Below are 24,459 nucleotides of genomic sequence, written 5' to 3' on the forward strand. Positions count from 1 at the left end.
TTTACCACCCTCTAAGTAAAGGCTCATAAGTCTGGAAGTGAAATCATGGCATCTCCATCAGTAGGAGAGGGCTCTGTGCAGTGCCAGCCACATCTCACATCTGCACCAAAACCAGGAGTCTCAAGTGCAGCAAGTTTTAACCCGTTTTCACCTCACCAGCTTCATCATTTCCCTCAACAAGCATATTTCATTTTTAAGATTTTAGTAAAAAATAGACCAAATCCTAATCACTTTTCTACTCTACGAAATAGAAGAAAAAATACACTTCATCCCACTTAACTGAATCAAACATTATCCATACCAGCGCTGAGTGATTTGTTACAGGTCTTTTACAGAAAAAAATCTTTATTTGACATAATTGTTTACAATTGCTTACAATTATAATTTGCAATGTACAGTTGCAAAACTGAGGAGGTAAGGCATTATAAAAGCATCTTCAGATATTTTTGATGGCTTTATTGGTTTTGAAATGAAACAGAAAAAAATTAATAAAAAAAACAACTCGATACCCAGAAACTGTTTGTTACGTGGTTGTTTCCAACACAGTGTAAACTGGCTTGGTTTGGTTTTGATGATCCCATGATCTCAGCTTTAAGCTTACACTCAAATGTTGTCCTAAATAAGCCCAAATCAGGGCCCTAAAGGATGGTTTGTGTTTGTGTGGTGCTGTCCTGAGTCTTCACTGGAGTTTTTATTTGATCATTTAATTTTGGGGATGCCTTTTTTTTTTTGCCTGAAAAGATTAGCAGTCCTGAGATCTGCTACATTTCAGGATATTCATCTGTTCTCCCAGAGCTCAGCTTTCTAGCCACAGGTGAGGTGTTTCAGATCTAGTCAAGCTAGGTGCATTGATCACTCCTCTTAGGGCCACGGAGCTAAGAGCATTAGCCTATATTCAAAGAAGCTATGTTCCAACAACATCCTTATTGCTTTCTGCAATAAGGTGCTCTATTAAGCGGGGAACATTAAAATAAACAAAAAGCACATGCCATCAGATTGCCAGAACACTTTGGATGAAGATTTAACAATTAAAATAATGCAGGGGGAAAAAAAAAAAGGAAAAGAAAGAAGAAAAAAAAAAACAAAAAAAGGATGTTCCAAATCTAGGAAGAAGCCAGTTTTGTACTTCCAAAGGACAGTTGGAAGTAACAATCTTTATACTCAAATTCCCAACTCTTCTTAAAGGCCTTGAAGGGAGCCTGGTGGAGGGGAAGTCAGCTATTCAGACTCTGCGCTTGAAGGTGGAAACCAAAGTCTTTTGAACTTGCCGTGGAGTCTCACACATGCCGGTCAGTAGCACGGGGTCTGTCTTACTCTCCACTTTGTAGAAAGGGCACTCCTTCAGGTGCTCTGACATGCAGACCATATCACTGAGCTGCCACCGGTCCACTCTGGAGAAGAGGCTGCTGAACTGCCACATCTGGGCCAAGGAAGAGAATGGAGAGAAGAATCGGGGAGGGAAAGCCAAAATGTTAGTGAAAATAGGATTTTAAAAACATATATGCCTGTAGAGCCTTATGGACAGGCTAGCAAAAATCTGGTTATCTGGCTGCATAAGAAGTGGAAGTGTACTCTGAATTGCTACCTACCTCATGCCTGCTGGTTTTGCTTTTTTAGTTGTCACCTGTCAATTTCAATGGGAAAGTAGAGCTTATGGTGCCAACCTAGAACTAGGCACAAAGAAATCTGGGATGTATGACCGTCACATGTGCAGAAATCTATATCACATGTGTGGTGGGATCCAAGATGCTTATTGGTGCATGCATCCAAGATAATTATAAGGCAGAATGTCTACAGGATGTCTGTGTGATAGTATCTCAAAGAAACCTGACTTCCCAACCTTGCAAAGCATTTATCAGCAACTTCAAAGTAAGGAATGTAATAACACTGCCATTACTATCCCCACCCCAGAACAAGGCTGGGAAGTCTAAGGTTAAGGTTATTTCTAAAGGAGGTATCAGCTTGTAAAGTACAGAAATGGGCAGTTAAAATATTCTGACTCTATTTGTAGTGATACCACGTCATTCGGTGATATACAACCATGTAGTAGTAAGACTGTGAAGATGTTGTTTTGCTGTATACCACTTAAGTAGAATAATTTTAAAAGTCGTAGTAAGTTTCAGCTCCCTAAGGCTGTTTCTTCCCATGGAAGGATGGTGTATGTCTGTGTTGCACTAAAAATTACCTGAGTCTGGCATAGTCTCAACTGCCACACAAAGTAGACAAGAAATTCAGATTGATTACAAATTGAATGCTTTCAAGCAGAATAGATGAATTGGAATCAAGATTCCTCTGTGGTCAGTGCATAGTGGAAGTTTTTCCTCCTCTTGCAGGATGCCACATCCTCCAGTAAACGATGTCAGTGCCCACCTCCTGTTCATATGTAACTAATTCAGCTTGCAGCCACTGTACCTCATTACACAAATTTCAAATTCACCACACTTAATATTTTCTCTTAATAAAGAGAAATAAATGCTTGCCAAAAACATCCATTTAATATTATTGGTAGGTGGAGATCACTGGGGGTCTGCTTAAAAGCTAGGCCCTCAGATTAATTTTGTAAGTATTCTTTGGATCTCTGTATTACTTCCTCCTAGACTTTTGTCTTGTCTGCTTGGTCAAGCAGAAGCCTCTGATGCTATTCTTTCAAGCAGCTTTATGTTAGAGTAGCTACAAGACTATCAGCTAGAAAAAGATATCTGTAATTACTGCATTAACCAGGACTTACAATGAACTATGTTTACACATTTTATTCTGACTACTCAAGCAGCCAGAAAAGAAGGTATTTTTCCACTCCACAAATAGTAGGAGGCAGCATTACAGAGAAAGGCTTTTGATCTGCATGCTGCTCTCCCAGGTGGTCACATCTCAACAAGGCAGACATTCCTGGTGATCTTGTAAACTACAGACCTTGAAAAATGATGTAATCTACCTTGATTCATGTGAAGCATTTGATGCTATCCTGCACAACCTTCTTGTCTCTAAATTGGAGAGATATGGATTTGATGTACGGACTTGGTGGATAAGGAATTGGCTGGATGGTCACACTCACAGTGTCAATGGCTTTATGTCCAGATGGAGATTAGTGATGAATGGTGTTCCTCAGAGATCTATATTGGGGCTGATATTATTTATCATTTTTTTTCAATGACATAGTCAATACAATTGAGTGCATCCTCAGCAAGTTTGCAGATGACACCAAGTTGAGTGGTGCATTGAAGGGCAGGGATGCCATCTAGAGGGACTTAGGCTTGAGAAGTGGAGCTATGCAAACCTCAGCGTTCAACGAGGCCAAGTACAAGGTCCTGTGCCCGGTTGGGACAATCTGAAGCACAGGCTGGGAATGAATGCACTGGGAACAGCAGTGCAGAGAAGGGTTTGGGGGTGCTGGTGCATGAAAAAACTAATACAAACCGGGCTTGCAGCCCAGAAAGCCAAAAGTGCTTTCATCTGCCCTCATGAGGCTTCACCTGCAGTACTGCATCTAGCTCTAGGGTGCTCAGCACAAGAAGAACATAAACCTATTGGAGTGAGTCCAGAGGATGCCACAAAGATGACCAGAGGTCTGAAGCACCTCTCCTACAACAGGCTGAGAGCTGGGAGTGTTCAGCCTGCAGAAGGCTCCGGGGAGACCTCTTGTGGCCTTCCAGCATTTAAAGAAGGCCTACAGGAAAGTTGGGGAGAGGTGCTCTATCAGGGAGTGTAGTGATAGGGCTAATAGTTTTAAAGTAAAAAAGGGTCGATTTAGATCAGATGTCAAGGGGAAATTATCTACTATGATTCTGTGATTCAAAAGCCTACGGGGTTGTTGTGAATGCCTGAGCTGCTTTCACAGTCACAACCTTTTCTTTACTCTTTTAGTGTTCTGTAAAGGATAAATCAAAAGTATGAAATGCAGGTTCGTTAAAACCCCATGTGTGACCTTTAAGTGTCAGGAATTCTCACTTTCCAGTGCCTAAATATGGTGCAAATGCAAATAGGTTACCTAAGGCAAGCTTGGGTGGGAACCTTCAGATAGTCAGTAGATACATATCCACACCTTTTTACCTTTGCCAGATGTGTAGTATTTTAAAGCCATGCCTAACTCCCCAGCACACTATGCTTCACTTTTACAGCCTCATGAACCTTCCCCACATCAGCATGTTTATATGCAGAATTGGTTGTTACACTTGTGCCCTATCTGGTGAGGACCCGTGCTGATCTTTTCCCCATTGCTGCAATCACTTGCCTTTCTGCGAGCTTTCCATGAAGTACCACCATGGGAATATCTTTTTTTCTCCCAGACCAGCAGAACCATACCCCTCTCCTGAAGAAGAGTGGCACAGATGTCCCTCATCAGCATTGACACTTGTGATAGCTGAGATAAACTGAAGCTGTCCAGGAATCCAGCAATGTACTTGAGCACTTCCAGTGGGAGGCTGCTCAGCAAGTCCTTGGTTCTCCCTCGATCATCCACTTTGAAATTGCACTTTCCTGAATCAGCAAGGAGGGTGTCAACCTCTGGTTTAATAGCAAATGTCTCGAGAAGCTTGCTGTATATGACCTTAGCCTTATGTCCATCTGGGCGGAAGTGATTTTGAACGAAAGTACATCCCAAGTAGGCCAGTGGACAGCGAAGCTGGAACCATCCATCCAGACATGACTGTATGTCAGCATGCACGTTCTTGAAATGGGATGCAAACTCATCCCTCCTGAAGAAATGACTGCAAGTGAATGTGAAAGCTGAACTGCTTTTATTATGTCTTCTGGTTACACATTCGGTGTACAGCTCCACGTGGAGTTCTGGTTGGCTGTTTTCATCCAGAATATCTGCTAGAACAGCATCAGCGGAGAAAGGCTCTAGAGGAAAGTTGTATGTCTGTGTTGCAAAGTCTACAAAGAGTCCATCAATACCCCTTGTTTCAGAGATCTCATGCCCTTTCAGTTCTTTTTCCAGTGCACACAGCAGTGTAGATGTCACTATATTTGCTTTAGGTAGTTCTGGGTTTATTCCCAATTCAGAGGTATCCACTGACTTGTCCGAAGTAGGTATCTTGTGTGCCATTACATCTCCTAGTCGTGCTCTTTTGCCACAGTAACTAACTGGTACTTTGAAGGTATAGACAGTCTTTACTTCTTGAGCTTCCAAGTTCCCATACACAAAGTCTTTTTCTTTGGGTGTGCAAGCAGCCATTTGGCCAAAGCGAATGAGCATTCCCCCATGATGCACAAGATACATGTTGTAATCAGCTACACCAACTTCTTTCTTCAGCCTCTCCAGGACCCCTTCTTGCCAAGGCGCCAGTCCTGTCATTTCTCTATTTGCTGCTTGTTCAAGCCTTTGGTCTTTTGCTTCTTCCACCTTACAAGGTACTTCCTTTGCCTTCTCTGCAGAGATGGCAGCACAAGGGCTCGATGCTTTTTGCTTGGAAGCCTCTTCCGTCTTTTTTCCTGAGCTGGTTGCTGAGCCTGTTACCTGGCAAGCCAGGAGCTCTTTGCTGAAAATGTTCTCCCAGGTCTTGTAGCTCCCCAGATCCATTCCTTCCTTGTCCTTTGCCAAATTTTCACGCTCACGTTGACTGAGCTCAGGGAGCTGGTCATTGCCTTCCTGGGAACCACAGGCTAATCCTCCCACAGCACCTTCCAACCCATCTGTGGCTTCTTCCATTAGTTCTCCCACTTCCTCCTCTTTCCTCCACTCTGGAAACAAGTCAGCTACTTTCAGATTCCTGAAAAGTATCTTCTGGTCTCTGAGTGCCAATGCTGTGTCCAGACACTCTTCACTCAAGTTCTCCTTCATAATATTCTTGTGGAGGGTTGTGTCTGAATCCACATTTGGCCAGCGATTCCACTCCATTGAACAGCAGACAACGCTGGCTGGGCATACCTGAAGGTGCTTTGCCAGCTTAAAGCGGGCCATGGAGAAAGGACATCCATAGTGTGCATTGAGGCAAGGGACGTGCTCCAAGGGGCAGAGCAGTTGGTGTTCCTCTTGCTTGCACATGTGGAAGGTGGCACCACAATGAAGGCGGCAGCTGATCACCATGCAGGAGACAGAGGTCTCGATGGGTGCGCGGCAGAGCCGACTGAAGCACCTCTCGCAGTGCCTGTGCTGCCCAGGGGGAGCTTTTGGAGCCCTGTGCTGTGTGTAGCAAAGGCAAGAACAGCAGAGTTAATGCCTGAAGGGACAGGAAGGGACACGGACCACCAGTGCCCACGCCATGTTTCTACAAGTCAGGTGCTCACATACACTTCTGGCAGGAATTAGGCTATGAGCCCCATACAATTACATATCAGCATTGATCATCACCATACATCATGGCCTGGTAGCAGCAGGAATATAGGCAAGATCTCAGCACACTTTGCTCTTAGCCCAACAGAGGGAGCCAAAGTTTGAGTGTGAGCTGTTTTCTGTCATGGTTTTTACACTGATGCTGTACTCTTCATATTGCTGAAATCAAGACTTCCACAGGCATAGAGGGAGATCCTCCCCATTTCCTCAATACTGTTTGAGTGGGAAAGATGACAATTATTTTCCTCCGCAGAAAAATTAGCTGTTCATTCAGTCTGTATATCTCATCACCCTTGCTTTTTCCCACTAAGGACATGAATGATCACAAATGATCTGGTCACAACTGCTCTATATTTTTCAGTTCATCCTATATACTTAAAAGCCACTGTCAAACACTGCCCAAAATGGACTTGAGGTGATTACAAATACAATCTTGAGGTGATTGTATTTTAGATTCAGTTTATGAAAGTGTAAGTGAAACTACAAGTGGTCAGAAAACAGGGAAAGAGTTCTCAGGCAATGAGCATAAACAAAGTTATCTCTGTTTCACAAACTTGGCTGCCACCAGGCAACTCCATTAGTTTAATGTGGCTGGATTAAAAGAACAAGTTGAGGAAGCCAAAACAAATGTCTCAGAAATTTCAACCAGCTTCAAACAGGCTAAATGTTTTCTTAGGAAAGAATGCATTTCAGTTCTCACATTCCCACATCAGTGTGGGATATCAATATTTTAAAATATCTATATAATTTTTCCTCTCCTCTTCTTAAAAAAAACCTTTAATATATAAAAGACATACAACTTTCCTGCAGCCAAAGGAATACAATAATATGATGTATGATGACCACAATGTAAAAGTTATTACTACTAGACTACTACTGGCTTTTTGTCAAAATGAACCTCTCCTCTGCTTAGGTTTTATTATTGTGTTTTTCGCTCTTTCCCAGTAAATCAATTAAATTAGTTTAATTAGATGAAAATAATATAAGGCCTGCTTCCAAAAGCTCTAAATGCTCTTTGCTTCTAACATCACTACCCTTGCAGTAATTCCAGGCAATAGCTGTTACTCCTTACTAAAAATGGGAAAACAAGCAGAATGTGACAGCTGGTAAACAGAGATGGTGATTAGCACAAGGCATGCCTTCTTTTGTCATTAAAAACGTAAGATGGGTGATCTATCCAGCCCAGCAGTGTTCTACTACAACATCTACAACAAACAGCACTGTTCTGGGGGAATATGTGGAACCTGTTGTATTCCTTACCCTTCACAAGCTCTCAGCTTCCACAGGAAGCTGCACTGGAGACTCAGAGACTGCCTAGTCCTTGTACTACTTGAAGTTACCTTTCTGGACACCTCGATCTAGCAGCAGCAACTTGGCTCAAGGAATAGCTACTACAAGCAGAAAGCTCCAGGCTTCTTAATTTCTGCCCTTTGCTGTAAAGGCCCACATTTAAGCCTGGCTCAGTCTAGCATGCATTAATTGCTGTTCATGCTAAGGTGCATTACTTGTGTTGATAGCTTCATTCTGTCCATTGCAGCTCCCCACACTCACCAAAATGTGTTTAAATCCCCTTACTAAATCAATGCTATTGCCCCTCCGACCTACCCAGTAAATGAACAGTTCCTCTGTGGTCACTTCAGCCAGAGACAAGCTTACACTATGAAATATAAGGGTTCGGTACCTGTGGCTTTGTTTGCACACAGAGAGAAAGCTCAAGACAGCAAAGAAGGAAAGCATTATTTCACAGCCATTCATTATAACATTCCCTGCTTACCTTGGGAAGCACAGGGATGCTGGCCACATTGGCCCCAGCCAGATTCAGTCCCTAAATACATGTGATGTAGAATTGCATCTATCCTGCTTTAGATTGTTCAGTGACATCTACTTTTATGTGGCTCAGAGAAGGAAGAGATGCAGATGGATTTATTTCGCATTGGCAGCATCCTTGCTACTGTCATTCTTATAGCATTTGGCTGCAAATATAATCTCTAAAAATAGCCCCAGCTATGACTTGCATAAGGTCAGGGGAAGGCTGGGCGCATTACACTGCAATGAAAATATGACTGTATGAACAATACTTTCCACTGCAAAACTAACTCTTAGAGAGAAATTATTGATGAATAAAAACACATGAGAAGCACGGGCCTTATGGCTCTCCAAAACCACAAAATGCTGATTACAAAGTTTCTGGAGAGGAGCCTTGCTTTCATGCTGCTGTGTGCTAAAGCCAACCACATCAGATCGCGTGTAGGAAAAGAAAGCATTTTGTTTATGAAAAATGACCACATACATTAGTGCATTCAAATGCAGAATCAGTCTTCTTGATTAGTCAGATCACTGTTGGTTCTGCTTACCCCATGTCTAACTTCAAAATGCTTTTTTTTCAGACATTTCTACACCTCTCTCCTAATTACTGAATCTGTGAAACTGGACAACAGTAAGAATGGAGCGATCATTTTTCTGGTATATGTTGGGGTTTGAATGATTCCTGTATCCTAACAAGCCAGTAATCCTAAGCTCTGTATTTTAACTGATGATTAAGCTAGCTCCATCTCTTAATTGATATCATTCTCAACACACAAAATACAACAGCCTTCCAAAACATTTAACAGATCACTTTGCTTACAAATTTTTGCCCCAGTCAGTGATACATAGCATCCAAATACGTAACACCGTTATGTTGAGCAATGAAGCATATCTCTAAACCTCTATACTTACCATTTCCCTGCAACTTGCAATAGTTTCTAAGAGATAGGTTAAAAAAAATAATATATATACAATATACAATATATACATTATATATATATCAAAACACTTAAATCATGTTTAAGGTATTGTGGAATAAAAAGATGCAAACCATCAACCACAGTATGTCCACTCTGGTAAATCTTTATTTTTAGACTAGCATGACAGCAAATCAAGTAATGTTTAAAAATACACAACTGCCTTTTAACTGCAGATATGTCTGTGTCTGGAGCAGATCTGTTCAGCTATAACAACCTACAGTTTATAAATCAATTAATATTTTCTTTTTTTTAATTATTTTTTTTATTTTTTTCAGTAAATGTCCATTTAATTCAGTTGGAGTCAATGGACCAAAACAAAACAACTCTCTCTTGTTTGGTATTTGCTACACATAAGAGACAGATAATGATATACTAATACTATATACATCATGTCTCAGCTCTTCTTGAAGAATCAAAGGGTGTCACCAACAAAAAGGGCCACCAGAAACCCCAGACTGCATCTGAGATCTGATTAAAAATCAACACAAACAAATCTTTCTAAGATCTACAGTATGATATGCAGCTCTTAAAAATCTCAGGGAAGTTTGTGTCCAAACACTGGAGCCAAGAATGTCAAAGTTATATATAATATTAGAACAAAAAATATTTAGCAGGCATGTGAAATATGTAGGGCAGAAAGCAGATATTCATTCCCTGTTATTCATTACACACTGTTTAACTTGTTTTCCACATAATATTTAAATGTTGAGGCGAATGCAGAGTTACTAACTTCCTTATGGTTCTTTTCAATGTATTTATATCTGAGTGGTTCAAGATGGATTTGTATTTGGATAATGAATTTGTATTTGCAGTACTAGAGATGTACCTGAGGTTAAAAGAAACTGATACTTCTATCTGATAGATGTAGAAACAGAGTGTAGAAAGACAAAACCACATGGAATTAAAAGTAATACATACTGCAAATAATACATAAACCAAGCCTGGAGTCTCTCAGGTTCTGATATCTTGCCTCCTACACATACATGCTGGCAGAGGCAGAAAATCACATTTTCTAGGAAAATATCCAAGTCTCCTTAAACTAAAGATTTTCTTCTCTTTTTTGTACAGTGAGCCTCTGCGGTCACCAAAACCTGAACAGCCTCAGCAAGATGTCAAGCTTAGGTCTACAGTCATTACACAGATATATGTACTTATATGAGCTCAAAAAGAAAACACTGTGCCACTGGAAATGGTATCATTCTGCATTTTTACATTATTTCTGTGAATCTAAGCTTTCTAGTGTCCTGTCCTATGCTACAAAATAAAAACCAAATCCAAGAAAGTCACCATCAGGAGTCACAGTGACCCCTAAGTGAGTTATGCCCCACATCTTTGCACACAGATCACTGTCCTTCCAGACAGAGTTGCTCTGCAATGGCCATTCAACCTCATATTGTTATTGTGGTACCTAGCAGTGAGCATGGCACAGCTCAGGGTAGGTGCAAAAGAAGAGCAAAAGGTGTAGATGAAATCTTCATCTCTAACAGTATTAAACTTCTATCAAGCATTTGCAAGGCACGGTTTCTTCAGTGCTTAGCTCTTGAACATGTTCATAGGGATTTTGTAGGGGCACCCTGATGAGAGGGCAATCCCTGATTTGAGGGAAGAGGGAAAACATTTTCATGAGACAGCTGCCTTGTTAGGTAAGCCCAAAGTTGGAAAGACTGTAGCAATCAGGGAGATGTTCCCTGTATTTTTCAGCTGGGGACCAGCTGGCTGAGGATGTGATGTCCCATGGCAACAAACACTGGTTTGAAGCTGCTGAATTGGTTGGAATTGCTTTATACCAAAAAAAAAAAAAAGAAAAAAAGAGAAAAATATTACTTTAAAATGATAGGGACAGAGTATGGCCCATAGAGCAGTGCATCAGTTGGGCAGAGATTCCAGTGTACTGCTTTTCATTCAGATCACGTGTGCTGTTCAGGTTTCCACAACAGTCCATCAGTTTCGCTTCAGCTCCCAAAATCTGATGTGCAGGACCATGGAGCTAAAGAGAAGCTGTTGCATCACCAGGCCTCCCCTTTCCTGGTAAATCGCAGTGGAGAGGCACAGACACTTGCACCAGCGCTACTGCAGGAGGAGCAGGGGAGGGCTCAGAGTACTGAGGCACTGTTGATGGAAACCCTACATAGCACTCACCTGTAGGAGTGCCACGTCAGCAGTATTTCTCACTCTTCCCTACCTGCAACAATGCAGTCGCAACGCATCAGAGATAAACCCACTCAAAAATTATTTGCGCTGATGTGGTCTCACAGGCCTGGGGCAGCAGCAGGAGTTGGGAAGCAAAATAGGAGATAGGGAGGCTGTGACAGGCATCTATCTGCAGCACACGTGAAAGTCCCCGGGCTGTCCTTGAGAGAGACACAGTTAAGTAGACTGTCACTGTGCATCAGTGCATCTGTACCTGGCAAAGGGGTTCAGTGAGTCCTACGACTGCTTTAAAATAACAGGTTTCAGTTTAGTTGCAGTTTGAGGGGGAACAAAAAAAGTATGGTCTGAACTGCTTTGTTTTGGTTTGGGCTCAGGTTGTATTTTATTCCCTGACAATAATTTCATTAATATTCTTTTCTGAAAAATTCTAGAGATAAGAGACAATCAAGTGAATGGGTTTAAGCAAAACAAAAGTAACTCAACCAAAGCCAGACATGCAGTACAAAGCATTTCAGTGCTATTGGTTAAGGTCTAAGCCTTATAAAAAGAAAAGCGAGAAGGTTTGTGAGTAAAAACTGCTAAGCAGCCACAACTCTAGAAAGTGGGGTAGTACATGTAACACTTGTAAGTTCACACTCATCATCTTATTATGTATTCTGGACTCAAAGCACATGGTTTGTGGTCTGAATCTACAAACACACTGGATTTGAAGACTTAGCATTTTTGAGTTTCTTGAAAATTGCAGAAATTGAATTTTTAATTTATCATCTGTCCTGGTATTGAAGATCCCATTTAAGAGTCGGTGTCTTAGCTTTTTAAAATCCACATACGGTGCTGCAAACCATGAACACATTATGGAGCGCTTCTCTTTGCAGAGAAGCCTGTCACAGAAGTGTTCAGTTATTAGCTGGCCTCGGTTCTAGGGTGCCACTTAAGACATCTTGTGTCTTGTTTTTCTACTTCATCCTAATTACTAGTATTCTTTTGGAGATATCTTGGTTTTCACAGCTTAATATGGTAACCACTGCATTGCATAACGTTTCACCAATAAAGACTGAAACTCTATTTACAAAGACTTACCTTAATCATAGAGTCCCTGTGTTTGTACCAAACACTTGCTCTCTTGGTTTTGCTCAGCTGGGTTGAAGCGAGGTGGGTAAGGGCTAACTGGAAGCACAGAAAGAGGAGAGGATGGGAGGAGACAGGGCAAGCACAAGCAGAAACATTAAGTAGTTTGGGGATGTTAAAAATAAAACCTGTGCATGTGACTGAGCAGCTCAGCTTTCAGAGCTGTTTCTTCCACTGTATTTGTTAACACTATCACTACTGGAGAGATACTTAGCGGAGAGGATGCAAGAGAGACAGGACAGAACAGAAAATAGCAGAGCATTTCCCAGAGCCCTGTGTCCATTTCCTGCCGCCCTCATCCTTTGTGTCTCATCTCCTCCTGGTGTCCGTATCAACTTGTGGTTGTTCTAGCCATCACTGCGTCCCCTGCTTTCACTGTCACCTCAGTGGTGGGTAAAAAACAATGTCAATGGATTTGCCACCCATAGATGGTGTGGACAGAGGAACTGAGCCAGCATCCTTGCTTCCTTCCCTCTGGTTGCTGAAATATCAGTGCTTCTCCCCAGTGAGACAATACCTTCTTCCTTTTGTGGTGGCAGCTCTGAGAACCTAAATTGCAACAAGTGCCTCACTTTGGCTTATCTTTCTTTGTTCTGATCTGTGAGACGCTGGTGGCTCTGAGAGTTTGAAACAGTGCAGGCAACCATGTTTTCATTTTTAGGCTGAACAAAATGTCAGTAGGTGACAACCAAAGCTTGCTTGTGCCAATTGTGATTTAGTAGTGCTAAATATGGTTAGCAGTCTGGCTCCGTGGCCTTTTTATAGAAAGGGCTGTGTTATTGTGGTACCATTTTATATCATCCCACTGCACTGGGTAAAAACAGGGCCAGCAGGAATATGTGTGAATCCATATTTCAGCCAATCATGACATTATCACTGGTGCGTTTGTCCCTTACACTCACCCTCGAGTTCACAACCATTCTTCAGCCTTTACCTATGGCAGCTTCCTCAGTGTTGTCACTGACTTTTTCACTGTGCTTAAAAACATACTGCTCACACATCTCGCTTCTATGCAAAACTGCTTCTCAAAATTTTGTACTAATGGTTTAGGAATAAACTCTCCAGATGAATTAATCCAGATTACTAGTATTAAGTGCTTCCAAAGCAGATGTTGTCAGACATGAAAACACCTATCTTGATTTTACCAGTGAAGGTGACAGGAACCAAGAACTCTTTTTTTTTTTTTAACCTGCAATACAATACTATACTAGAACAGCTGCATCCGAAATTACACTCACAGCAAAAACAGGAGAACTTGCAGATTTCTGCTGCTACTGTTAACTGTGCTGATTTGATTCAAGAAATCTCAGAAATGCACCAACCAACAGTACAACTAGAAATCCTGCTGCCGTACAGATACGCTTACTGGTAGGATGCAGGCAATGTGACATCTCCGAAAGGAGTGAGCAAATTACTTATTTTGTGATGCAAACTCTACGGGAGAAAGCTGTTGCCTGTATGCTTTTATCTCTCTTATCTCAATTCCACGGGGTAGACATACCGTGCTATATAAAAGTCCTATAAATACATCTATCAATATGATATGTGTAAGTACATATTTGTGTAAAAATATGTATGTATGTACATGTCATATGTATTTTGGTATACATATCTATTACCATGGGAAAACTGGACCAAATCTGGTAGCTCAGAAGTGAGGCTGTCACTCCATGCCCCCAGCCCCTGACAGCGGCCAGGCTCAGCTTGCATTCCCAGTAGGTATAAGCACAAATACACCACACATATGCATATGTACATGGACAAACACACAGATAAGAGCCAGGCACTCATGTGAACACAGACTCTCAGTGGCCTCAAACAGCACCCCTCTGGCTGAGAAGGATGGAATGTCATACAGATGTATAACCCCACATACTTGGCTCTAGCCTTCCCAGCATTTGGTCCTGAACATCCAAGCCCTGGGGCTTTAGCCCCAACACAATGCTCAATGCACAGCTGGAGTTGGGCAGGACCCACTGAACTCCACAGCCAGCACCTCACATCTGGTCCCCAGAGCCCACCATGCCAAGCCCCAGAACCCAGGAGCCTGCTGTCCCTACCCAGGGCAGCTGGCTGACCCTGGACCTCTGGCAGAAGCTCTCCCTTGCATCCCCTAGCTCTCCAGCCCTGCTCCCATTCACCAGCTGCTGGGAGGACCCACCCCACAGCCACCTGCTCACCCTGGTGTTGCTGCACAGCTACAGAGCCCCGCTGACTGCTGGCACCAGGGCCCTAAGCATACAGCAAAGGAAGCCCTCACCCAGAGAAAAGCCTAAATGATAAGTCTCTTCTCACTAGTGACAAATGACAGGACGAGGGGAAATGGCCTCAAGTTGCACCAGGGCAAGTTTAGGTTGGATATTAGGAAGAACTTCTTTACAGAAAGGGTAGTTAAGTACTGGAATAGGCTCTCCAGGGAGGTGGTTGAATCACCATCCCTGGATGTGTTTAAGAGCTGTTTGGATGTGGTGCTCAGGGATATGATTTAGCAGAGGGTTGTTAGAGTTAGGGTACTATGGTTAGGCTGCGGTTGGACTTGATGATCTTCAAGGTCTTTTCCAACCTGGGTAATTCTATGATTCTAGAAGGTTACAATAAAAGCACAGGACAGATGGCACTGAGCAGGCTATTTACAGAAGCTATTGTGTGTAGCCAGTTGTGACTTTGCCTCCATGGAATGATAGAATAAAACCATGGAATATCCCAAGTTGGAAGGAGCACACAGTGATCGTGGAGTCCAACCTCTGGCTCCACACATCACCAACTAGAATTCAAACCTGATTTCTGAAAGCTTTCAACTCCAGCAGCTTGAGACAGCGCCCATTGCCCTGGGCAGCCTGTTCCATGGGCCAAGACATAGCAGGGTGCTGTGCCTACGCTCTCTATGTAAAATCAAATAACAAACGCATCTATCTCAGCATATACCACAGTTGGCTTTTCATGCTAGCCAAGAGACTTGCACTCACTTCACTACAGCTCCCAGCGTCGACCACGCACTGGCTCATGTGCGGCTGCGCGGGCCTGTGCCCGGCGCGTGCTACGTGCCGGGAGCGGGACTCCCTCCCGCTGAGGGCGCTGCCGCTGTGCCGGAAGGGCTCCCCGACCCACAGGGCGCAGCGGTCGGGCCGGAAGTGACGCATCGAGCCGGGCGCAGGCGCAGTGCCATCGGCTGCCAGCGCTGGGCAGACGGGGAGGCAGGGAGCGGCGCTCGCGCGCCTCGGGCCCGAGAGGAGACAGCGCGGGGCTGGGCCGGGGCCGCAGGTACGGGGGTAAAGGGGCCGCTGCAGGGAGGACGCGTCCGGCCGAGCCGCCAGAAGGAGGGCGGCGGCAGCCGGGTGCCGAGTGGGGCCGCGCCGGGGAGCGCCGCGGCCCGGTCGGCGGCGTGCGTATGGCCGGAGCCGCCGGCACGAGGCGGGCAGCGGGCGGCGGCCCCGGCGGGTGGGTCGGGCCGGTGGCTGCGGCCTTGGGCAGAGCCGGCGGGCGGCACCGGGGCGGTCTCCCGGGAAGCGGGAGTGCGACGGCCTTCCCGCGTGGCCCGGCAGGGGCCGGCGGAGCGCTGGACTCCGAGTGCGTAGCGGCCGCGCTCAGCTGCGGGAAGCCGAACTGAGCGGCACGGTGATGGGTGGGGGACCACGCTGTGCGGGGAGGCGGGGCCCGGTCTGAGCGGCAGGGAAACTTCCTCGCTTGTTTTTAAGCCCGCCGCTCTTCGCGGTGGCGGTTTCTAGCTAGTCTGGCAAAAGCTGTTGCTTCTTGCTGCAAACGTTATCTCGCCTTCTTAAGTTATCCCAGCTACAGTGCCATCTCTTTGCTTTCTCGCGTGCGGTGAAGGCTCGTGCTGTGGACGCTCGCAATTGTCAGGCAACCGGCTGTCTTACAGCCGGCAGGAACTCGCCCCATTCATAGTCTTTGCGTTTGTTCCCTCCTACTGAAACACATGTGAGGGGATGGTTTTAAGCTTTGCCTCTTGAGGGCGTTTAATGAAAACTGAAACTCCGGGCTGAGAGATATGTCATGAGCTGTGGAAATACCGAGCTGCTCCTTCTGCTCCCAAATTGTTGTGTTTAGCGATCTCTTTATTCTGTTTTATTGGAGCTTCTGTTTCTCTGGAGTTTTTTGTTCTCTGGCACGTATTCTACTCTAACTGCTTACTAGTAATAGCTAACTTAAGTTTGGTTATGCCTGTGGGCTATCCAGAAATGGGATTGCAGCGTTATACCTAGAAGCTAGGTATATGGAAGCTATCTTGTTTGTACTGAGAGACTGTAGCAATTAATAGTTTGACTCAAACTAATCTTTGCTGTGTCTGTCTTTGTTTTTATTATGTTGCTCTTCTCGCTACCTTACCACATCGTGCTGATGTGAACTAGATAGTTCAAAACAAGTTTACTTCATCTTGAACTACACTTGCACCTTTTAATTACGTGGAGGCGTGCCCATAGGCACAGACAAAATTAGGAGCAGCTTGAGAGTTGGCAACATACCACAGTGTGGAAGGTTTTCCTCAGAATGGGGACCTGTATTGTTTTTTATTCCCATAAAGATCCAGTGGTGCTTCAGCTCAGGAGAACATGACTGTTGTTGGGGCTCTAACTTCCCCCCCCTCCCTCAGGCTTCTGTTCCCTAATTGCAGTTCTGTTCATTTTTGCCATCAGTGTGCCATCCATTGTCTTTTTCTGACGTTGTGCCTTCTGCGTTGCTGTGGTCAGACTTGGCCTGGCCAGGTGGTCCTGTGCAGTGAGCTCAGAGCTGCTTACTGGGGAATCTGCAGTTCAGGAAGGGAGAGGCAGCAGTGGCCCATTTCAGCACCACTTTCCTCAGGCACTTTTGAGACAAGTAGTAGTACAGGTTTCTGGTGGTGTGACGGTTTCTGAGAGGCTCTTAGTTGGTAAATGTTTATTTAACCAGATTGACAATCTTATCATAACTTCAGTGTTTCAGCACAATGCAACAGTGCTTTTTATCCCCTCTCCTTTTGTCCAGTTGAGTAAGATGGGCTGAGTGGTATTTTTGTTTTAGACTGCTTTTATCTGGCAGGCTTGCTTTGATATCTGTCTCTTCATGAAACTGGTGAATTCTTTTTGAAGTGTTTTATGATTTCTGGTGGGGCAAAGGGGGGGGGGGGGGGTTGACTCATGTCCTTAAGAACACAGAAGGAAACAATGCCTTTAAAGGCAACTGTCAAGAAAATAGGTTGGAATATACAACTTTGTGGCAAAGAAATGTAAGGTGAATGGAGCCAAAATAGTGCCTTCAGAAAAGATGAAGATCAATTTTATGTGAAAAAGCATGAAATGCAGCAGATAAAATTAAAAGAAAGTGGTGTGAACCTTGGTTATTGGTTCTAATTTAAGTTATAAACACAAGTGAAAATGAAACAGCAGTGACAAGTAGGTAGATTTAATCAAATCCATTAAATACTTCTGGTGGCCAAAGAGATGAGAGGGGAGTCTGGTAGGCTAGGATCTAGTCAAGAAAAGTAAAAGACATTGAAAGAATTATACACTTGGTGAAGTATAGTGAGATTTTTACATCTAAACTCTACACAGGAGATTCTGGAATGACAATAGACAAGCTAGCTACATGGGATGCTCCGAAAGTAATGCCATCCTATTTATTTTCACAGAAACTACAGCAGAGTACAGTAACAGTCTTTGATAAAGCAAATTCTCAGGTACAAAATAATATTTTTCAATGTAGTCACCACCACTAGCTATGCATTTTTGTCAATGATGAACAAGAACCTGCATGTTTCACTTGTCAAAATCTTCACCAGTGGCAGTGAACTGCTGTCACCACTGGTGAAATGCACCACCTACTGCCTCACTGTGCTCACATCCACTGTTTGGTCTTCATAAACATTCAGCAAGCGTTGATGAATGTCAGTGAGTGGCACTTTTTGCTCACATAAGAGTACACTAAACACCTTTGCTTCATGCATGCTTCCATGTCAGACGCCATTTTGTCAGACTGCCCCTCTGCTGCCATCTGTTGTGCAGCTACAGCATGTAAGGGAGTATTGGTGGGAAGGTTCAAACCTTTACTGCCGTACCACCATCTGCCTTCTTGGTTGAGAATCGGCATAATAAAATAGGAAGCATTACTTCTGGAGAAGTCCTCGTAGAAAGGCCAGAGCACCTCTTTTTTTCAGAGCACAAGCTGAACTGATAAGAAAATTATTCAGCTTCAATACTGAGGGGTTAAGTGGAAGTCCCTGTTTAAATAATACGATGATGGGAAAGAAAAAGCCAGTGTAAATTTCAGAGATAAGTGGTGCTGATATGAAAGTAAGGTATTTTCTTCTGCTCTTAAGTTTAAAACAAACAACAACAACAACAAAGGGAAAAAAACCCTTCCAAAACATCCACAATCTGGAAAGACTTTTGGAGTCTGCAAAGCAAGTAATAGAGCAGTTTAATACATTTTATATCCAGGTAAAAATGTGGGGTTTTCTCGAAAGAAAATGCAAGCGGCTGGATTTGAGGCCCACAGAAATATTAGTGCTTTTGAATTATTTTGGAGAAGGTAGGGTGGAACTCTGTGAAAGCAGCAAAGATAAGCTTAAAGAAAACTCTTGCTGAAAGCCTCAGGTAAATATAGATGCTGTGGAACAGAAGGACTGGAAGTCATATTATGCAACCTTATAAATCTTGTCTTGAACTCTATTAAGCACTGCACGCGTTTGGTAATTCATTATGAGGAGAAAGAATAGAGCAGAAAGTAGATGGTGAACAGTAAATTTCCTTTCCCTATAAATTTCAGGTTTAAAAAGGATGTTACGAGGAGGAGGTGTGTGTGAAAAAGCGGTAGGAAGTAGTGTTGGATAAGTCAGCATTTCTGCTTCTGTTAATCCATTTGTGTAATGTAGGAGTAAATGGACTTCAGTGACATAGAAGCAGTTTTCAAATGGGATAATGTTAGTACATTGTTGAAACATAATAAATATGAGTTGTGAGGAGACGGAACCTGAAAACATTAGAACAGAAATAATGGGATTGTGTTCCTGGATGTTTATGAAGGCAAACACGCTCTGAGTTTTATGAGTATGGTGTAAGATGTAACACATAGCTAGTCATCAAATGCTTTCTTTATTGCCTAGAATAATTATTCTTAATTGTTTCTATTTGGTAGTTTGGACAGCCTAGCAGGAGGCTTCATCTGCTTTGTGAGAATTTAACCAGTTTGACATGCACGGATTTATTTTACTCTATTTTTTGGTTTGGGTTTGAAGATGAGATTGTGTGAATTTCTGATTTTGGAATCAAATATCAAATGGATAAACATCCCAAATGTATTTATCTCAAAGAAGACACTGTAATCTTATTAAATCTGGTGCTTATTGACTGAAAATTCACCTGTTGATGCATGAAAATGTCATTTTGGTTACCAAAGCCACCGTCTGGTTGCAGGCAAGCCACAAATTTTAAGAAATGTCAGTTAACGTGTCATTGTCATTAAACCGTTCTGACTTTTACAAATTATATTAACTTATATAATTATATAAAAAAATGCAGGACTTCTTTGAAGCTTACGTGTGACCACATGTTGGACTGTCAATACGTTCTCATTTTGTTCAATTGTCAAAAAGGAAAAGAGGTGTTTTCTGTGAACATGATGTTTGTTGGGTTTGTGAGTAGTTGGTGGGAGGGATGCTGGGTGCCAAGGGCATCCATCAGGCAGAGCCTGTGTTGTCCAGCCCCAAAGTTCCTAGTGGTTTGGTTTGCTGTGGCTGGTATGTTAATATTATACATCTCATCCAGTTGCCAGTGTCCGAAGCTCAGATACGTTCTGCAGAACTTTGGCTTACTGTTACTCTGTGCTGTTGAAGTCCAATTGCCTGGAAGAGTTTTGGGCACATTTCATACCTGTCATAATGCTGAGTCACTGCAGCCAGTACATTTGTTGAAGGTGTCAAGGAGATGAGAGAAGTTTCATTTCAGTGTCTTCAGCCATTCACAACTCCACATGGAAGTTGCTTTAAACTACAAATTGAAATTAATTTAGTCTGCTTTTAATTTGTTTTTAAAATATGTGGGATTTTCTATCCCCATGAAGTGGAATGTTGAAAGGACCACACTTGTTCTCTAGCAAAGAACGTTCAGGACACATTGGAAATATTGGGATGGCTTTTTTCTGACAGATGATGACCATCAAGTGATGTAGATGACTTGTTTTCTCAGATGGCCCAATTTTTAGGTATAACTGTATGGAAAATACTCTGTGGGTCAGCTTGTTCTTTTAGTACAGGGAGGATGTGCTGTAATCTTAATCAAAATAAAAAGAAATCTCTGCTTTACAAGAAAAACATGACGTTTTAGTTTGGCCCATAGGAATAATCACTTTCGTTATTTCACGTTGAGGGGCCTGTGAGCATGAAGTTTTATTTTTTTAAGGGCATTATAGTCCTATGTGTTTAAAAATTTAATTCCCCATCACCAGTTCCTTTGTTTCGTGGCTTGTGGGAACTGTTTGGTTTCAAGTTAATTGTGGACTATGGGGTTATAGAAATCAGCGTTCATTTAAACAGATTTGTTTGCACTGCAATGACTTTGTACGCAGTAGAGGAATTCTGTGTTTGTTATTCAGTTCAGAAAGGCTCAGTTAATGAATTGTGGACTTTTTTTAACTTCTGAGTTCCCCTGACTTTGAGAATTAGTGTTTTTGCTGTCTTTCTCAAGCTTTCCAGAACTTCTAAAGCTCTCTCTGCTGCCCCATCAAGTCAAAATGGAACAAAAAAAGTCAGGAATATTGTAATGGTGGTAAATATATTGTGAAATACTGTGTATATCTATATTTTATTGGCTTTTTGTTAGCGCTTCTGTTACATTAAAAAAGCAGACAGTATGGAGCTAATGTTTGTAATTAGTTTGTAATTTGATGTTCTGTGTTTCAAAAAAATTGTGCATCTTCTCAGGCCTTGCATTAATTGTCTTAAACTTTAAAGTTGCCCTCATTTTGGATAGGCAGCAACCCAACTTGCTAAATGGTCAAAGAGGCAAAACACGCTGTGTTTGCTATAGATGAAGTCAGTCAGTACATGGTTCGCTGTCTTAGAGGTTTATAAGCTAGGACAGAAGCAGCAGCGAATTAAGGCCTGATCATGGAGAGATTAATAGGTACTTAATAAAGCAGATCTGAAAGATAGAGATGCACGGCAATTCCCTGAATAAATCTCTGTGCTACTTCAATTTTTTCACAGTGGACTCCCAAGATTTGGAACCCTGTGGCAAGGCTGTCTGTTCCATCCATGGTTAACTACAAATGTTACATTCTTTTAGATTACAGGAGCTTCAGACCTTCTATGAAGGTGTTTCCTCTGTTTCTTCTCCATCATTCCTCTGTGATATCTGCTGGAATGTGTGTCCCTGCTGTTCTTCAGGAGCTGAGGTCTGTCCTCTACAGTCAGCAGCCTTCCTGTCTGCTCCTGCAGCTTTCCCAAGCCACAGGAAATTCAATTCACATGAGCATTTCACTTCTGTGTTAGCTCTAGGTTTTGAAATGCCGTCGGCAGAACTTATTTTGCAGGTCTTTACAAATACTGTTTACTTTGTAGTACTTCAGACTTGTTTTGCAATTCCATTTTATAGCTGGAGAAAGTTAAGCTAAGGCTTTAGAAATTGGCCATCTAGTACGTGAAGAATAGCCTTTTGTGGCTTAAATATCCTTTCATCTTCTACATGTCCTGAGTTTTAAGGGAATTTTCAGATTCTGGAAGTTAGAAGACACCCCTGTCCCTTCAGTAATACCTATATTTTTACTGATGGGCATCCCCACAGGCTTCTGGGTTCCAATAAATTTGTAAAAGAAGCTGATAGAACCTCAGCAGAATGTTTATCTGGTTGAGTCAGTTTTTCAGACAAGAGGAGGCGTGGCAGTGAGATGTCAGTCTGCTAATCTTGTTTTCTTTTTTTTTTTTTTCCCCTCAGATAAGGCTGTAAGCCATGCAGGGACTTGATGGGCTGTTTGTTCATCTCTGTTGCTTAGAAAGGATAATTATTTTCAGGAAAATACCATTAATCCTTTGCTGCTGTTTGTATCAGTGTAAACCGTATATTCATGACTTTACTCTGCAGACTGTGCCTATCTATGCCATGAGGTTATCTGTCATTTACAAGAAAGCTGGCATTTTTTGTTTTCTTTGTCTTGATCAGCAAGCAGAAACGCAGTACTTTTCCTTTCTCCTAAAAATATTTCCACGATATTGAAGTCCTTCTATTGGAATTCCAAACCTGTTGCCTTGGAAATGGCAAAAGTGAAAATAGAGTTGCCTTTCAAAATCAGCGATTCATGACTTAAAATGTGTATGTGTCCAAGTTGTTGGACTTCTGGGGCGGTCTGTTGATGAGCATAATGCATAACTAAACACTGCTTTCAGGCCTGTTTTTTAAATTGGAAAGACTTTTAGTCAGAAAGAACTTCAGGAGATGTTGCATCCTGTAAGCAGAGGTCAGTGAATTGTGGAGTACCTGCCCAGGCTGTTCTGTGTGTGTTTGGAATGATAAGAAACATGACTGTGGGGAAATTAATTCTCAGGAGAGTATAGAGTGCTGTGGCAGAGCCACTAAACAAACCAATACTTTATTGAAAGTAAAGGTTCTGTAGCAGTTGCAGCTTTGTAGAGTAGTTAAAGCATCGCTTACCTTGAAATCTTGCATCTTCTCTCAGTGATTGGCCTTCTGTTCTGACACTGCCATTCGTAACACAGGCTGTCCTTTCAGGGGTGACAGTGCCTCTTGCATCTTTTCTGTAAACAGGGTACAGCAGTCTGATAAGAAAAAAATAAAACCAACAGAGCTCACAACCTGTGCCTCTACTGAATACAGACACAGCTGCCTTTGTTAGTTAAGAGAAGGGGAATAGGTGGTGTCTTTGATCAAAGTTCTTCAGGATGACTTTTTTTTTTCAATAACATTTTTCTTCCCCAGGCTCTTCAAGTCTTCCTTCTCCATCATATTTGCGTTGCAAGGTACAATTTTGTTTATGACTATATAATTCTCAGATAACCTATTTCTGTCACCTCATTCCAAAGAAAAAAAAGTGTCTAAACGTATGTGTTATCAGTACATTTCATAATCTTAGTTTCAGTTATCTTTTGGGTTATATATACCTTTCTGCTGGTCTTGATTGGCAAGGCCTTTATTTTTATATTGGGATACTTCTGACATATGAAATGGCCATGTGTTTGTCATATGGCATTTCTCCTAGCAAAGTTCTTAAGGCTAGTGACAGCATATCTTATTTAGGAAGACAGAGAGCTCATTTTTGTCCCTACATCAGATGATTGATATCTGATTTAAGAAGGCAGGAAGTTCATTTTTGTTCCTATGTAGATGATTGCAAGGGACGAGGTAGGTCATTGCAGTAAGTGACTCTGCGTTTCCCAATGCAAACTAAAATTCTCTAACTTGATCAGCAAGCAGAAATGCAGTACCTTTCTCCTGAAAACCGATTCTTTGGTCACCTCTGCTTTTGGTAGGGCCTTTGTACTGATCAGCAAAAAAAAATAAAGGTGGGTAATGCTTCCTTAGTGAATGAAGGCACTCAAAAATAGGTGTTTTTTGTTTTGTTAAAAATAGGTTTGTTTTTTTTCCAAGGCAGCCAAAAGCAAGGAAGTAAAAAGTGTCATATAGTGTTTGAGTGGTACTGCACAAAAGATCAAAGAGTTCATCATGAAAACTCGTTGGGTCACCAATGATTTTAAGCTGTAGACAGGAGTGTCCAGAGACGTGAAAAATACGCTTGTATTGCTAGGACAGAAAAGATCTGTAGAACATTTCCATGACAACCACCACTGACTTTCATGGCAGACAGCATTAATTTTGAGGAGAAGATCCAGGATTTACTGTTTGCTATGAAGTAATTTACAGTGAGTGAATGTGAAGTGGTTGTTGAAAGATTTTCAGTTAAGCTGCAGAAAAACTGCTGAAGACGAATGAGAAAGGTTTGAAGTTGTTTTGACACGTTGATTTTTGTCTAGAGTAAAGCCTGCTTCCTGAAAAGCTGAAGATTTATAGAAAACTATTCTTGGGTGTCTGTAGCGACTGACGTACGATTCTTTTATTTTCTGACTTAAAAACAAATACTGAACGGGTGTAAGGATGCTGTCAGGAGCTGAGGGTTAGGTGA

General features: G+C 42.4%; 2 protein-coding genes across 2 annotated transcripts in view; one reads left to right on the forward strand and one right to left on the reverse strand.

The window, feature by feature from the left end:
- Positions 1-1,114: 1,114 nt before the first annotated feature.
- Positions 1,115-15,502, reverse strand: FBXO40 (F-box protein 40). Its single transcript, XM_072354647.1, is given in 4 exon segments — positions 1,115-1,420; positions 4,229-6,121; positions 15,378-15,424; positions 15,427-15,502. Coding segments are annotated over 4 exon segments (2,214 nt in total). The 3' UTR covers positions 1,115-1,222.
- KPNA1 (karyopherin subunit alpha 1) overlaps positions 15,469-24,459 on the forward strand; it is a 47,468-nt gene continuing 38,477 nt past the window's right edge. Inside the window, exon 1 of the mRNA XM_072355940.1 lies at positions 15,469-15,597. The gene's annotated coding sequence lies outside the window, so the exon portion shown is untranslated. The remainder of the gene's footprint in view (positions 15,598-24,459) is intronic.

This window comes from Excalfactoria chinensis, chromosome 1 (genome assembly GCF_039878825.1).
Source record: "Excalfactoria chinensis isolate bCotChi1 chromosome 1, bCotChi1.hap2, whole genome shotgun sequence".
NCBI lineage: Eukaryota > Metazoa > Chordata > Aves > Galliformes > Phasianidae > Excalfactoria > Excalfactoria chinensis.